At 42.0% G+C, this 18,223-nt stretch overlaps 1 protein-coding gene across 1 annotated transcript in view; it reads right to left on the bottom strand.

Annotated features, from left to right (window-relative positions):
• Positions 1-18,223, bottom strand: part of LOC119383395 (sorting nexin-17) — a 36,286-nt gene that overhangs the window by 894 nt on the left and 17,169 nt on the right. The window contains exons 10-13 of the mRNA XM_037651498.2: positions 15,676-15,810; positions 14,517-14,723; positions 6,426-6,473; positions 128-5,395 (exon numbers count right to left, since the gene is read on the bottom strand). Coding sequence (XP_037507426.1) covers positions 5,309-5,395; positions 6,426-6,473; positions 14,517-14,723; positions 15,676-15,810 — 477 coding nt within the window. The 3' untranslated portion in view covers positions 128-5,308. The remainder of the gene's footprint in view (positions 1-127; positions 5,396-6,425; positions 6,474-14,516; positions 14,724-15,675; positions 15,811-18,223) is intronic.

Below are 18,223 nucleotides of genomic sequence, written 5' to 3'. Positions count from 1 at the left end.
TGGTTACATGCTTCAGAATGGGGCATAGCGCTAACACACATGGACGAGGAAGAGACAACAGGACAGGCGCCTGTCCTGTTGTCTCTTCCTCGTCCGTGTGTGTTAGCGCTATGCCCCATTCTGAAACTATTTTGCCATGTTGACAAAAAAATCTTTTATAAACCGACAGTGGGCTTAACCCAAACACATTTATGCCAATTTCCATTTCTACAGAGCCAATCTCCAAGGGCTGATCCGAATTATTACAAAGATTAAGCTTTTACATTATCTTCTACAACAAGTGTGGCATGGTAATGCAGCTTGCCAAGGGGTAGTCAAAATTATTCATGAATGATTTTGCTTACTTTCAAGAGATTGTCACTTTCAAAGCTCATTATATTCATCTGTTATCTCGTTATAAAGCCATTCGTGGCCTTAGTGCAAGACAAGGTCAAACATCATCATAACAACATCGCGTCTGACATAAAAATATTGTACTTATAAGTGTGCATGCATACATGCTGACACCACCACAAAAAAAAAATCGTGATCGGATGTGAGCTAAAGAGAAAAACTGAAGCATGATGCCTACAAAAGGTAAGCAAAGGGTCACCCATCAACTTTAAATGCCTGTGTATCAATTTTCATGCCAACAGACGGCAGATCGATGAAACTTAACAAGCGATATTTGGGCCATTGTTAATATGTAACCGTATGAGTGGTGTGATCATACAGAGAAATGGCTGGCTTGACGTATGCATGCCATTTCGAGTTGCTGCTTACTTCGCATGTGACATCTTTTCCACCAGAATGCATATTTAGAGCTTTTGGTAAACAAATATTTGCTTTGCTGTAATCAGTATTGACACAAGTATTGCATATTGTCTTGTTTCTTTCAATGAAATAAGAGCATGGCAGTTATATTGAGGTTAAACTGTAGTCAGTTGCACAGTATGTCTAGCAGCATGTTATAAGTGTGTTTGAGCCAGTCAGTCGCACAGCATGTCTAGCAGCACTGTTATAAGTGTGTTTGAGCCTTCTCTAATCATACAGTAAAAGGCCCTACTCCATATCCTGAAGCAGACAAGCAGGCCATCCTCCTTAGAGACTGCCTCTGTCAGAATGAGCAGAACGCCCTGCTCCATTCCACAAATGACTGCAATGCGAGCCACAACGAATACCGCATAAAGAACCATGCTAAATACAAATTGTCACAGAACATATCCTTCGGAAGTAAATTGGCACCAAAATTGTAACAAGGAGTGGGGAAAGAACATTCAGCAGCGACCTACAATCCCATCCACCTATATTTCAGGCAGGCATCAAAAGCTGCGCTCGCACTGAAATAGAACACCCACCGAAAGACCTTTAGCTCAGTATCTCCCACAGTCCACTCTGCTCACGCTTCGTTCACTTGGCGGATAGCCATGTCAATTTCACATTTGATACAAGCACTAATAACAAGCAAAATGAACGCATGTCACATTGCACTTAACTTGGCGCACTCATCACATTAAAATTACATCCTACCATTAACTGCCAGTGTCAATAATGTGTACATGCATTGCAGTGATCCAACTAGGCAGAGTGGACCGAAAAGAGTGAGCTAAAGCTGTCTAGTAACAAACGCCACAACTTCATTCAGACAGCTGAATTTGAGTGGAAGTTTCAATTCTTCCCCTCACATACAAAAAATATGCATCGTATTTATATATGTATACATGTATTCATATAGATGTAACTTCCCTCTTTCCTTTCTGATCCCCTTTGCTATACAGTTCTATGTACAAGCAGTATAAAGTATGCCATGCTATATGTTAGTATGCTCTGCAAAGTAATGCAAACTGCGCATAAAAATTGCCACTTCTTACACTTGTAACACACAGATCACTCTTGCATTCTGGGCCATTAAGCAATCTGGATCTTAAAGCATTGAAATGTGAGCCTGACCACCAGAACTCCTTGTGTGACGTAACAACCACACACAAAAAAAAAAAGTTTTCTCAGCTGCGCTGCTTTATCACGAGAAATATTCGGTTGTAAACTATCCCAAACAAAGCTGTGAATATTTTGTCAGTTATGGCATCTAATAATAATAAAAAAAAAACTTGTAGCAATATTTGGGGAATATCTGTTAACGAAGAAGCCCCTGAACATGGGGCAAGTTCCATAACCTTCTCCACGAGTACAAATGCCATATGCTATCGCTTAGTTTATTACAAAGTGAAATCGCTCGACTGATGCAATTTATCTTCTCTTTTTCCCCTTTCTGTTTCAGCACAATAGGGCAGCGTGCAGACCCTATTTTGGGCTCTCAATGTTGATAGTACTCTCCAAGCACATCAAAGCCAAATATTTCAGCAAGTCAACATTAAGTAGAGACTTCTAAACAAAACACTTACTTCCTGACCAAAAATATGCAAATATTTTCCCATCGTATAGTGAAAAATGCATGATACGTGTGATCATTACGCTAGCATTATGTAAGCAATATGGCCCTGAAACTGCAAAGAAAAGTTGATTACATAGCTATGACCGCGTGTGCTATTTTTGTTCATGCAAAAACATAGAGAACTGTAACAAAAATGGCATTTCTTGTTCAACAACAGGAAATTGCCTACTGTAACCCTCTGCCGTGAAAATTGGCATATTAGTGAGCTGCTCTGCAATGACTGCACAAGCATATCTAGCATGGTGGCAACTAAAACTTTTCTTTCATTGACTTTGGCACTGAATCCGGGTGTTGCAAAAACAATTGTAAAAGCCATCTAGGCAATCTCAACTACAACATCACTTTTTTGCATGCAGTACACATACAAAGGGCACTGCTTTTCTTTTTTTTTTAAATGGTTTAAACGTCCCCAGCAGACAACACAGAACATGATTATTCTGCACAAGCTGAATCATCCATCTTTATATAACTGAGATTTCAATATAAACTCCCACGAAAAAAAAAAAAAATAGCGGAAGATCAACAAATTTGGCAACTTTCCGAAGCCCTACAGCCACTGGAAGCAGGCGGATGTACGGACATAAAAAGGACGCTTGCAAACAACAGCAGTAAAAGGTAGCTCATGCTCAAAAGAAAAAGAAACAACGGTTTAGAACCGGCACCGATAATTTCACCACGCCAGCCAGGAAAAAAACAAACCTGGCAAGAGACGCAGCTTGGCTGTTCTACGAATAAGAGTAACAGCGTAAAAAAATCAATAAAACAATCTGGCATTGTATACATGTGTATATATATAATATAAAGAAACGATGGCCCTTATGTTGTAATACGTGAGCCTGGCTCCGAACATGATAATATGCCAACAAGTGGGACTAATCTCAACACAACTAAACACAGTGTGGCCTTGACAGTGTTACTTTTGAGAAAGAAGACGAAATGCCAGGACTTTCCCAACACGCGAGGCTGACGTGATGGCCCAACAAATCTCACTATAACAGAACCTCATGCAAACATTAATAACCTCACTCCAGAGAAGCTGCACTGATGCAATAAGTGTAATACGCTAGGTTACCCAGCGCCAAATGTAAGGTAAGCGCTCAATAGGTACTCTACAAAATAAAATGGCATCCACCAGCAACGATAACATGCTACATCCCGACAACAGTGAGAAGTGTCACTGTGAGATGGGAAACGAGCATGCGGGGAGCTTTAAAGAAAACAAAATAAATTGCAGAGAGGCTACAGCCAAGCACGATGTTTAGTATGCACAAAAAGTTAACCATAAGAAAGCCTAGAAACAAACAGTGATAGCTTACGCTCTTAGATTCGTTGTCATACGTACACATTGAGTGCATGAGTTCCCACACATAGCCAGAACACTAACAATTTTCAGGTCACATTTCTGGCATGCTGTTGTGCTACAATAATAGCTAAGCCTTGCGCAAATTTTATGTCTTGAACTGCACTCTACAACCATGCCTAACACGCACTCTGGAAAAATCCACATCACTCTTTCAGTGCCAGATATGTACACAGTGCTACAAATGAGTCACAAATCCACACTCCAGGCTTTCGAAAATGAGACCAAGGACTCTGTTTCTACAGGAAATGTCCAAGCAACTGCGGCAAAGGCAAGAAATGTTGAAAGCCGCCGACGGGGTAATTCATGCCACAGGAACGAAACACACACTGGATGGCCTCGCGTCAGTCATTGTTAATAGCTTTTGCTATGGAAAGAGAACAGTGGTCCTTCATGAAGAAGGCCAGTATCAAAATAAAAAGTAGAAAGGTGTTCGAATTCAGGAAAGATCTAGACTGCTCACAGCACTATAAAACTGCAGTCTCTTCTAATTCCTTGTTTTTTCATGCCTAAAACCAGTTTCATTCCAGCTAGTGCACTGACAGAGTGTAAGCGCGCAGTTAATATTAATAGTGGCAGTATATAAACACTGGATTTAACTATAACAATTCATGCAATCCTTCAACTGCCGCCAATTTGTACGGTATACTTTCTGAGCGAGAAAGATTTACTTTCTAGCTTTCTTTTATTCCCTTGCTAAACAGCCCGAATAAAGGACATGCAAATCAATTTTGTCATTAAAAGAATGTGCTGTGAATGGGGTGCCACACAGGACAGGTGCTTCAATACAGCAGTAACCAGAAGTATTAAGCAATTGTGCAGAAAAACTTGAAAAATTTTTGCCAAAAGTATTCTGCTTTATCCTTTTCCAATTGGCCCATGCCTTGCATGCTGTTCTTTTCTCTTTACATCCCTTTGTTTTTAACACTAAGGTGTTTCTTTGCAACGTCTCTTAACAATGCAAAATTGCAGTAACAGAATACACGTCATTACAGACTCACTCTAGGGGTCGTATTTGGACACCACCAAAAATACTCCACTTCTCGAAAACTAGCAATTACCGCAACTACAGCACCTGTCCCTTCTGTGCTTTACTTATCAGTTAGTTGAGCATTGTAGACAAGGATTAAGCATTTTATACAAACCTTTGCCACAAACAGAGTGATTGTGCATAGAGGGATAAGATGTGGAACAGGATAAACTCATTCACAAATGTTGCCACGTTAACCATGAAAAAAAAGCAAAATTAAAGCCATACTTCAGCCACCCAGCAAGACAAAACACCATTTCTGATTGATACACATTGCAACAAATGTCAGCAAGTAGAAACACAAGGACAGTATCCACAATCAAGCTTTTGATAACAAACCTCTGGCACTCGCTGTTGGAATTACAAAGTCTCACAACACTAGGCCATGGAAGCATTTCAACCACTCAACACTTCATGCCAACACCCATCCTTAAAAAGAGCACATGTCACCAGTCACATCTTTCAAGTCCATTGTATAAAACGATGCTCAAAGGTCGTCGTCACCGATGCCTTCAAACGCGTCATTCTCCATGGTAGCCTTTGGAGACATGATCCCACTGTTACGTTTAGGATCCTGGAAGAGGTACGAACCAAATGTGCTGTCTACATGCATAAAAATAATGATGTACAGATGCGAGCAAAAGTTTGGGGACCATGACACCAGCAAAAAATTAAAGTTCCTTGTATCAACGATCAACAGCGTAGGATTGCTTCAATACACTGGGTTGGTTGCACACGCGCAATTGGGCTGAATCACTCTATTTCAACCAACATACTGAGGCTGCAAAAAAAATTCTTTGCAGCACTAAATGGTTCCCAAACTTCTGCTCATAACTGTACCTTCATTACGTCACTAAATGCTATCATATAGACTCGTGTAACAGCCAAACCGCAGCTTGTTTATGTCTTCACTTGTGTTTAAGTAATCTGCACAAAAGACGGAGGTATGGCTTTACGCGGTTAAAATGCCACATATATCCTTTCCCCTGCATTTTTGAGACAAAGGGTTTATTCACAATGGTTTACCTATCTTATATTCTCTTTCAAAAATGAAACAACTATTGAGATTTGTACAGTGTATGGCAAGCACAAAACGTTGCAACATATGACTGTCACTATGCTTTGACATGAATGAGCATGTCTACTGCTTGCTTTACGAGACTGTGACGCTCCTAATGTCCCCATGTTAAAACGCGATGCTTGCATTCAGGACTCGCGTTTGCAGTGTAGTGCCAGCAGATATTCATGAAAACCTTCCACAAGTTTATTTTCAAGTATACAGCCTGCACATATCTCAGTGCCCTGAAACTCAGTGTAAATGTTGTTCACTACATTATCCATTCTGCACATCCATCGCAGCTGTCACAGATTACTCCCTTAAGTACTTCTTTCTCCGTGGTTAGCACTGAAAGATTGCATAAGGCTGTCTAGGAAATGCTCCTCCGTTACCATTTAGCTGTTTATCTGTTTCAATACCACTGTGCTCTGAACAGCTACATAAGAGAATGCTACCATTTCTTCCAATTATTAGTGTACACAGACACATCTCTCACTTCTTTCTTGAGGTGACGAATGCAATGAGCCAGAAGTTAAGGGAGACTTACGCTGTGCTTTCGCGTGGCCTCCCTCGTCCTAGACTTGCCATCCTCTCGCTAAAAAAGCACAAACCAGGACACAACATGATGAAGCGATAGCAATATTTACTCAAGGCACAAAAGAAGACAACTGTCAAACACAGCTAAAAGGGTGAATCAGGCTTGGCAGCACAAGCAGCCATTGCTCACAATTACACATTTCAGTACAGTATACACGTGTCACAATAAAGTCCACTCACAATGATGATAAGTTTAAATATGAACATATTCGACAGAGATCTGTCTGGCTGGTTGAAAATTCATACGAAAAAATAATAAACTCTCCAGCCACTTATAGTCCAAAGTTGCTAAAGTTAAAATTTAAACAACTATAACTGACCCGACGTTTCGGCACAGATTCGGTCCCTTCCTCAGGGGTGACTGTTCGGCCGGCTCCGAAGCTAGCGACTTTCTTTGGTGGTGTGGCTGGAGAGTTTATTACTTTTTCGAATGATGATAAGTGCCTTGCGCTAGTCCTCTACAGTGACCGTAAGATGCAGGAATGCACGACAAATCATCCTATGTAACTGTGTGGCAGTGCAATCGCCTTCAACTGTACACCGTATGCTTTACTCGCCTCTCGACTTTGAAAGCACTAAAAAGCCCTGCGTGAGAGATTACATAATGCTGTGGAAGGAAAACTCGCTTAGTTTGAACACACAAGTGCGCTACCTCTGCTAAATCGAACCCCGCTGACTACCATCGCTACCTCCATGTGCACAGCGCTTACAAAAGCATGAAAACAATGAAATTCCTTAGACAGCACTACTTCCACCGAAGGTGTGAAGTGGTTTTTATAGCATTTATCTATTAGTAGCCTACACTCTTTCTGCCCATAAAGACGTCCAGTATCACTTCCGAAGCACCATTTAAATGTATTGCTGCCTACTGCCTCACACTTGTCGAGTCTCACTTGAAAAGCAATAACAGCAGCCCGATGGGGGTGAGTTGATTCCTTCTTGAACCAACTTTCCAATTATCTTTTTTTTAAATTTCAATTCAGTTTTTTCCCCAATTATTGCAGTACTGCGCTTACCAGATCAAGATTGAAAAGCAAGAAGCAATAAATACATTACTGACTTTTTCAAGCAATAAGAAAATATTTGCGTTTGTTCATTTTGCTGTAGTTCATTCTGCCCTTGGGATGATTAGACCAAATTTCGCGGTCCCGGATTCCTAGATTTGGCCTTGGTCTTACCTGTCTCACACATCTTTTTGTCTGTGCTGTTCTTGCCATAATTAACGTTAACTAATTACTTAAACTAGGAACTACTGTCCTACGAGGGTTGAATTAGCGGGAGTTTAGTGGCGTTGCCAAAATGCACGAATTCCACAGCGTTTAACTTCAGAGGCGACCCGAGTGCAGCTGCACGAATAGGTGCAAGATACTGTTGCTCTACACAGCCTTGATAAGCGCAATGCTGTCTCTTGCACCACACATCCTGCCTACGAGCGCAGGAAAAAAGAGATAAGAGTCACAATCGAAGGTAGGCGTCTGCTGCTGTGCAACCTTGTACTCTGCGCGTAATCTTATGTTTGACCACCAGCTGATAAGAAAAAAGAACGGAATGTGACAGTGGCAGGAGTTATCCATTGTTTGCAACACGCAAACACTTTTCTTTTTTGCTTTTTCTAACGGTTAGTAAGTGGGAGGATGCAGCATGCAGCCAGGAAAGTCTTGGCCGTTCCTGTTTCAGGAAGCAGTTTTTCCAAGCAAACAAACATTATCACTGAGCATTTATACAAGTCACAATTTCTCAGAAAATTGACCAACAAAATTTGACCAACAAAATTTGACCAAATAATAAAACTTGTTGCAGTGTAAAAGGCAACTGAGCCAGCGTCAGAAACTGCCACAATGGGCTGCTACGACGTGATCACCTTATGAGTCATCACATCGACATACAGCATAGGCTTTGTAAACGAAACCGAAACTGCCTGCAGAAAAGCTGCAATATTAAATTATTTACGGCGCTCTAAGACATGGCAGTATATCTTTCTTTCTTATGGTTCTTAGTAAAGCTGCGCGAATAGCAAAATTTTGGGTGCGAAGCGAATTTGAATATTGAAGTGTGAGTGCGAATCGAATCAAATATTTTTCTAATATTTCTCTAATATTTCTAGAATATTTTTCTAATACTTCGAAGCGAAATTGCAGAAAAAAGTTAGAGAGGATTCTTCAGCATATTCTTATGAGATAGCAACATGAAAGTGTATCTTTTTGCTAGGTTGATGAAGCGCTGGTGGGGGGGTGTTTCATAGTTGTCTTATCAAGAATGAGGCAATGTAGAGGCCGAATTGTATTTATGTACATGGTTTAGTGCAACCAAAGTGCTGCTGACAACACTTTACACATGATAGGCAAAGATGCCATTTCCTCAGCCTCTCCTCCTCTTTCAACTTCTGTGGAAGCACAACTGACGTGGCGGACAAGGGTGTGCTCCCTTCAAGTCCGGAGTTCCAAATCTGCCTCGTAGATGTCGATATATATAAGAACATCTGAAATTTTGGATGCTAAAAAGCTTCGGCTTCCGATTCTTCGTACCTCCTGCCCAAATTTCAGGTCCAAAACAGCATTAATTGAGCCCCCACCTCTGCCACATCTTTCATCTCCATGTTGGAACCCGCGCTTTCTTGAGTTAGCACATTTGTGACTGTAGCAGAGCTTGAAAGGCAGCTTTGCCGCAATACAAGAGTGTAATGAGGTGAAGCATATTAAAATTTTGAAGGGGGCACTTTCAATCGGGTGTTGACTGTTTTTGGGAAGTTTGAATAGTTCGAATAGTAAAATTTCAGTGCAAATCGAATCGAATAGCAAACACTATTCGAAAAATATTCGAAATTTCGAATATTTGCACACCCCTAGTTCTTAGGTTCCAGACCTTCATTTAATGTGGAATACAGTAGAATCTCTCTCATATGTTTTTCACGAGACCGTGAAGAAGTGACGCAGTAGCCAGAAAACGTAAAACGCAAACGTGTGGTTAAAGGCGGGAAAAAGTGCTGCTAAATCATAAAACTGACGCATTGCACACAGCTTTACCTCAGAAGAATTTATTCGTTAGCTTATGGTTTAAAGAAGTCCTTGAGGGAAGACTGCGTTTTCTTTCACGCCTCTGCTGGAATCGGACTTTTTTGGAGCGTTTGGACCGCCTCATGGCAATCCACATTTCCTAACTCAAAGGCTTACCTCCTCAGCACATCCAGCTCAGCGACAGCTCATAACATATCAAGCAGGAACATTGCAGGACTGTGTAAAAATGGGATTCTAATACATAGGTGTCTGCACATGCTTCACTTGGACCGGAAGCCAGAAACATTACAAACGGGCAAACGTAAGTGAAGAATATATAAGCAGGGTTCTACTGAATAGTCAAAAAAGAAAAAAAAAGAAAAAGAAAAATGTCGACACCCCTTTAAAGAAAGGCATGAGGACAATTTTGAGGATGTCTTGGTCTGACTTTTTAAACGGTCAATTAATACTTACAAGTTACTAGTATTGCTTATTGTTCCTGCATATGTTATTCCAAATACCAGCACTACCTTTATCTGCAGTATATAAACTTCAGAGTGGTAAATTCATTAATGAGGTTGTGAAATGTTTTAGGAAAATTTTCAACTATGTGTGTATCAGAATAAAAAATGGCGGCGCAGCGAGGCATGCTGAGCCATGGTTGACCAAGGTTCGGAGCATAATACCGTTTTGACTGCAGCATCGTAATGCTGTCACGCGCACAAACCGTGCCGACCATCTGACCTTCCCGAGCTGCAGTGTCATATGCTGACCTTTCCGAGCTGCGGCATCATATGTTAGAACCACGGTGGAGAAATATGAGAGGTCTCTCGACGATGGTGCTTCGCTGTGCTGAGAACGCGTTGAATACTTGCGTGCGTTTCAACCGACTTCCGAGAGGTGGCACTGTATGCTCGGGCCTAGAGTCACTGCAACTCTAGGGATGACCATAATTCGCGCACGTCGCGTGCAGTTGCAAGTTACTTCTGTGCTTTCTGTTGGTGCACGTGTGTTGCCTTTGCATGGTTTCTTGCAGCATGAACAGCTATGTGAATGATATGTTTACGATTTCAAATGTCTTAAGATGATGTCACCTGGTTGGTGCCCATGGCGGCCGGCACTGCTGCATTGTCGTTTTAGGAGCACAAGAATGCTGGGATTTCAAACAACCGTTATTAAATATAGACTGAATATTGCATTTAAATATTTAGGAATCAACATGCCCGATGCTTCCTGAAGCAGTAAAAATTACAACCGGGCTGGTTCATTTTCTTTTCAAAATCCTTTTAATAAATGCAGCTTACATTCATGCTGAGGCAACGAACAACAAAAACATTTTTTTCCTCGCTTTGCATGGTTAATAGGGTTCACTTCTTGAACAGCTGCTTGATGCTAGCAACATGTCCTATCAACATCATCACGGCAATCGTGCTTATGCTTTGTGTAGTATAAAGGCTCACTGGTACATTTTCCATGAAATTACGAAGAACATTCTTGCAATTTACGTAGCGACATGGAGCTCGTCCGGTCTTTACCTTATCTCACTTCTAAATTTTTTTCATGCAAAGAAGCCGTGATAAGCACGCACACCGATTTCCTTCTCTCAATGTCAGCATGATTGCACATGGCTCCCTGCGTCAAGAGTGGGTGAGCAGCAGCGAGAGGAGCACTACGCCCCTCTGCCCAGCTTTCCTGTCCGCTCTAGCCGCAACGTACCATGTGCTTTTCCTCGATTCAACCCGTCTCAGCTTAAAGGGGTCATGAAGCACCCCTTGGGCTTGTTGAAAAAACACATCCTGCGGAAAGCTGACACGGCTATGAACTGCTCTGCCAAATACTACAGTCGTGCGCGCCGCGTAAAGGCCACAAGCGGAGCGCGAAGTTGCCGTTTTCCCAGGCGCCCTCTTTTCAAACAGAGGCCGATTCTCACTCTCGTCGGTGGGCGGGGCGTCTGGCAGTTTACGTCGCAAGAGACATAGCATGCTTATTGGCCGATAGCCGACGTAAATCGAGAGCGTCGTTCGGATCAGATGCGCTTCTTGCCGCGGGGTGCCGCCACTTGCTGGCGCCGCACTCCTCAATACACGGTAGCCGCACTCGCGCAAGCGAATCACAGCGGGAGAGCGATCGCGTTTCATGACGCGCACTGACGTAACTTCTTTCCCCCGTGTCATCCCTCCCTGTCTAGCTTCGAGTGCGCTCGTCGGCACGAGAAAAGAGAGAAAGCGCTGGGAGCGTGCGCCAAACCCCCGTAACTCCGCTGATTCTTGACGGATTCAAGAAATTTTTGCGGCAATCGATTCGGGAGGCAGTAAACTATGATACTAAGGTCATTAGATCATTACTTGGAAAAGTGGTTCATGACCCCTTTAAGGGAGACAACTGCCTCACGGAAGCAAAGAAGGAGGCATAAGAGATTGACCCCAAGAAAGGCAAGGTCTCTCATGTGTACTTGTCATACTGTTCGAATATTTGCTGACCCACAAAATTGACCAGATAACTTGATGTTCCACGCAAACTTTGTATCTCGAGTGGACTTTCCTACCATTCCTGGTGATTGTTTAGTGCTCTTACAGCGATAAACTGTTGGAACTGCGTTTGCTGGTTGACTTATTCGACTGAACCTGCTGTTGCTGCGATTACCTGCGCTATGGTTTGGAATGCGATGTGTGGAACAACCATGTGCAACTAGTTGTGGAGCTGGCCTTCAACGCTATCTGCATACAGAGCGATCACCTTTCTACCATGCAGTCTTACAAATGCACCCAAGTTTTCAAGTTTCAAAAATTTAAGGTCCATGTAATTGATGTAATTTGCACGCCACTTACACATATATTTAATTTGTGCCTGAAAACCGCAACCTTTCCGTCCGCTATGCAAATAGCAAAAGTAATTGTGCTTTACAAAAAGGGTGATAAAAATGACTTTGGCAACTATAGGCCAATTAGTATCCTTCCTGTTTTTTCTAAATGTCTGGAAAAACTCATACTGAAACGGATCGACAAATTTTTACAGGCCCATAATATAATCATCGATTCTCAGTTTGGATTCAGAAAAAGCCGTTCTACGGAAATTGCTCTGCTTCATCAAAAAGAATACATTCTGGATAAATTAGAAAAGAATAAGTTCGTCTTAGGAATTTTTGTAGACTTTACAAAAGCATTTGACTGCATAGTACACAGCATATTATTTAGAAAATTAGATTTGTATGGTATTAGAGGACATGCTTTAGCTTTAATAAAGTCATATTTATCCCATCGGAAACAGTATGTTCAAATTAGTAATTTTCAGTCAAGAACTCGTGACATCATAGCTGGTGTACCCCAGGGCAGCATACTTGGGCCTCTTCTCTTCAACATTTACATTAATGATATCACAAACATTGATTATCAGTCCAAATTCATTATTTATGCGGATGACACTACAATACTTCTGTCAACAGATACACATAATGAGCTATCTTTGCGCGGTAATAATGTATTAGGTAAGCTTCAACTCTGGACAAACGAAAATGCACTGTCAGTCAATGTAAATAAAACCAAAGCTATAATTTTTAATTCTAGAAATAAGAAACCTGATACTCTAGTAAATTTGCAGTATAAATCCCAGGCAGTCGAAATGGTTAATTCAATTAAAACGCTAGGAGTTTATTTTACTCAGCATATGCAATGGAATGACCATATAAACAGTATTTTATTAAAGGCATCCAAAGCGGTTGGTATAGTTTGGCGTCATAAATCTATTTTACCTTTAAAAGCAAAACTTGCTATATACAATGCTTTATTTCTTTCACATCTAAACTACTGCATGTTGTGCGGGGCACGACGACTAAAACAAATTTACGGAAGATTTCACCCCTACATAATAAAATCCTTCGTCTAATTTATAACCTTCCTTACAGACATACAACGCAACATTTGTTCAATGAACACGAAATCATGAATGTTTTCAACCTCTACAGTTACAGGCTCTTACGCAACTATAAGATCGAACAAAAAAGACGTCTATCCACTATTACAGAGTTAGCTTCCATGATGCGTTATGAACCAAAATACCCCCACCGTCATCAACCACACTCGATCCTTCCTCGTACGAGGACTAATTATGGACAACAAAAAATTACCTATCAGCTACCGTTACATTTAAGCGGACTACATTCCTCAGGTATTGACATAGCCGACATCACCTTTTCTCAACTACGCCAATATCTCATTAACTCATCTGACATTGAAAACTTCTTGAAATAACGTGCCTAAATAAAAATGAGGAAATAACCAACACTGTTACCGCGTAAATTTTGTGTTTAGTGTATATGTAGTTTATGTACTGACGTCTGATCTATGCTTGTAGGTATATATGTTTATTGCATTGTGTTTCTTTTTCTTTCTGCCAGCACCGCAGCCTGCTGTTGCGAATTTCTGTTATTCCTAGATTCTAGAATGTTGTGTATACCCTCGTCAGATCTTGTGTTCTGTTGCCGCCACCGCCTCTGTCTGATGTAAAGGGGGGTGAGAACGTAGTCAAGCGGACAGTCGCTTTTATTCTCACCCCCTCCATCAACTTTGTATTGGTGGAAATAAACGTTATTATTATTATTATTATTATTATTATTATTATTATTATTATTATTATTATTATTATTATTATTATTATTATAAGAAGATTTAATAACTGGAAATTCATAGTTAAGATTGTGCAGCGCTCACAAAAAACAAAAGGATGGAAGAAGTGCACACAACATGCGCTGACTCTCAACTGTCTCGCATGTCGTGTGCACTTCTTCCATCCTTTGTCATTTTTTGTGAGCGCTGCACAGTCCTTAGTATGAATCCAAACCAACTAGCTCAGTTTTCCCTTCTAAATAACTAGGAAACCAAGATTTTTACGAGCTTGCTGCTAAAACTGTGCAAGAGTATCACAGGAACCAGGAAAATGCAACAGTCAGGATCGCATCAATTGAGTCTCTTGACACACTCGGATAACTGAACATTGCATAAACGAACCACAGGCTATGCAATCGACCCGGCAGAGAGAAACCACGCCCTTACCGTTTCGTGGACAATACCGTCGGTGGATGCAGATCGGCTGACAGAGATCTGGTAGCTGGAACCATCGCGCTTGAGGAAGCTCCACGAGCCACGGCGACCACTGCCCGGCCTCTGGCGAGAGTTGTTACTCTGGGGCCGGTTGGCACCTTGCTTCTTCAGCAGCAGTTCACCCACCATGCCTTGCAGGCACACACTAAGCAGGATGGCCTGCACAAATGCCACATTTTGCAGCTGCACTGACACCGCATCTCTGGATGCTAACAGTGTTTCAGAAGATAAGTTTTCTTGGTCCAGTTCAGTCAACCAGACGTAAATGTGAAGAGTGCTCAGCTGCAAAGTGCTATGCCTCCATTTGGTTCTTGTGGCAGCCGTGCAAATTACAGTGCTATTCAACGCGAGTTTCAAGGGAAGCAGCATCCACTGCAATTGCCAACATTCTGGAGACTCTGGCTAGTATATTTCTTGCCAGATCACACAAATGTTCGGTTATAAGTCCTGATATAAGACATGGCAGCTTATTCGAGACCATTCACGTCATAAGTTGTGACTGTATAAAAGTCAAACCTAATCGCCAAGCCCTTAACAACATCCAATAAAAAAATAGCTTATTGCAACCCTGCTGCTTTTTAGCCAGAAACACTATGCCACAAGACGTTATTTGCTTCTAAAAAGATACTTTCAACAATACCTCAAATTTAAACACCAACTTTACCTAACTACATTCGGCAGGTATCAAGTAGATGAGGAAGCAGTTCTTGTAGACATTCCATCAGAGCTTTCCCAAGCACGTTTCCTTCACAAGTAATTAACAACATACTTATTAATACATCAATAAAAATGACTTTTAAAAGACTTACGATAGTATACAAGGAAGCAAAATCAATTAATTTGTACCGAGTTGAGCCAAGAAAAATACACAAATGATGCAAATACCTGACAAACAATTTCATACTTAGCATCATGATCACTATGAATTCATACGTAAACTATAACAGACACCTATATGAGCATATATGTGTAGCGATATCGCAAGTTTTGTACCATCTGAAAAGGCATAACATATGAAACAAACAAAATCCTCGTCCACCGGTCCAGCTGGCCACAACATACAGCAGATTAATAAATGTGCAATCAAGCAGAAATTCTATTTTTCACATACCTGACTGCTGACCACTGTGATCCATTGGAGCTTGTTCTTGCTCATCAGGTACTCGAATGAAAGCTCCAGCCTCTGGTGCTTTCCATCTGAACTTTGGGAGTTCCCAGAACACTCTCCGTTTGCATGGTCTATCACCTAGAAGGCAAACATATACACATGGCTACCTCTACCAAGATACAATGTCGCACTTTTTCTCACCGGTGGTTGCACCATACATAAAACTGCAATGAAATAGTATTGTAAGGAACCGCTTTGTTCCAGTCAAGCTTGAGCTAGGACAACAAAGATGATGCCGTGCTGCTGACAATGATATCCAAAGATAATGAAGATGAATGTCAGATACGTGTTGTGCTCAGAATATGCAGAAGCCCAAAGGGAAGGAATTTTTGATGGGAAGGAATAGAAGTTCTCTAATAATATTTATTTATTTTTATTTATTTATTTATTTCAGTACCTTCAGGGCCCGAAGGCGTTACAGAAGGGAGTGGGTAAGAGTATACATAGTAATAAGAAAAATAAGAGTGAACAAAGAAAAATGCTGCTAAGAGTAAACATCGCATTCAACAGCAGCCTTAAAAGCTGCTGTTGAACATCAAGGGTTTTACATGCAAAAACCACGATACGAATATGAAGCATGTCGTAATGGAGGGCTCTGGAAATTCTGACCATCCGGTGTTCTTTAACATGTGCTAACATCGCTCAGTACATGGGCCTCTAACATTTCGCCTCCATCAATATGCGAGCACTGCGACCGGGATCAAACCCACGACCTTCAGGTCAGCAGCCATGCACCGTAACCACCGTTCCATGAGGAATAAAAGTTCAGACTACACTATAAACAGTACAGTCGAACATGGATATATCGAACCCACATATATCGAATTTTCGGCTATATTGAACTCGCAAATTATCCCCTTGAAAATCCTTTGTAAAAATATAGAAATTTGCATGTTTATATCGAACGGTATTTCTACTCGCCATCGAATATATCGAACGCTGCGCGAGCTGGAAGGTGCACTTCGGCACTCGCTGCACACTGCGACCTTCGCGGCACCGCACCTCCGCCGACACCCGAAAAGCTCGAAAAACGTGAGGGCGAGAGGGCTCGGACTGTACTCCTGTTGGGCACGTTCTCCAACTTGCGGAACAGCTTTCTTTTCCTTTTTTTTTCTCTCTCTCTCTTTCTCATGCTTTCTCCGTGTTACTGTCAGCTCAAAGAGCAGGAACGGAGCCGGCAGCCTCCTTTCGCCTTTTCTTTTTTTTTAGAGCAGGAACGAAGGACCCGGCGGCCTCCTCTTTTTGTCTTTTCTTTTTTTTTTTGCTGTTTTGTGATATTTGATCAGCCAATCACAGCCCGCACCTTTCGTATTTGCTCAGCCAACCACAGCTTGCGCCTTTCGTCCATCGCTGCTGCCCTCGCAGGTAGCCCGGGTAGCCATCGCCGCCATCACGATTGATCGCGAGTGCTTTGTTGGCGGAGTTCACTTCCGTGAGTTGTCACATACCACCACATTCCTCTTTTGCATGCGCGCTGTGCAAAGGCACTGCGGACTGCTTGAATTTTTGACTTCTCATGTAGCAATGGCCAGCGTCAAGAAGCGCAAGAACACAGTGGCCAACTACTTTCGGAAGGCAGGCTTCGTGACGGCGGAACTTGTGGAAACCGGTGAAGACGGCGACGAAGGGCGCATAGACGACGCGTTTCGCAAGTTGTCATCCCTTTCCCCGGCTGCCGTTCCACCCGAAGTATCCGCGGACGATTTCGTGGAAGCGGACTGCAATGTTCAGGCTGTTGCGAGCCTTGCTGATGAGGACATTGTAGCTGCGGTCGCAGGGACCCAGGATGCCCAGGCCGACAGCTCAAGTGGCGACGAAGATCGTCCGGACGAGGCGGCGGCTACACGCGCATACTCCGCTGCTGAAGTGGCGGCAGCGTTGGGCTTAGGAAACCGGGCTGTCGCACCTGGACAGCCTCGATAAGATCGAGGCCAGCGTCTTCAACTTCATTTCGAAGACGAAGAAGCAAGCCAAGATAAGCGATTTTTTTTCACGCAAATAAAACAGTTTGTTGCATCGTGTGTGCAGAATTAGTTGTCATTCTTGAATGCGCCGATTGCAGGTGATCGTCCACCAGTGCTAAGGTCTCGGGGCCTGTATTTTTTTATATCGAATTTTTCATATATCGAACTAATTTGCGATCCCCTTCGTGTTCGATATATCTGTGTTTGACTGTATTTGTGAACTACACTTATGGCACCACATAACTTAAGGAACACCTTGGATTATGCTCATTCCATTATGATCTTTTAAGGGAAACCAGGCGCAAACATTAAGTCGACATAGACCGTTAAAAGACCATTCGAGCAACCTCGCCGCACTTGTTTTCATGCCAAGAAAATGCTTAGTTAAAGAGAAATTTGGATATGTTGTCACCACCCTATACTGCCCAACAATCGAAGCTTAGTTTCTTGCCTAGAACACATCACACATGCATAAACAACAGTCCATGGACATAACATTACAGACGTAACTGTAGTTTATTCAGTCT

Source organism: Rhipicephalus sanguineus, chromosome 2 (genome assembly GCF_013339695.2).
Source record: "Rhipicephalus sanguineus isolate Rsan-2018 chromosome 2, BIME_Rsan_1.4, whole genome shotgun sequence".
NCBI lineage: Eukaryota > Metazoa > Arthropoda > Arachnida > Ixodida > Ixodidae > Rhipicephalus > Rhipicephalus sanguineus.
This window is presented reverse-complemented; position numbering and strand designations above follow the sequence as displayed.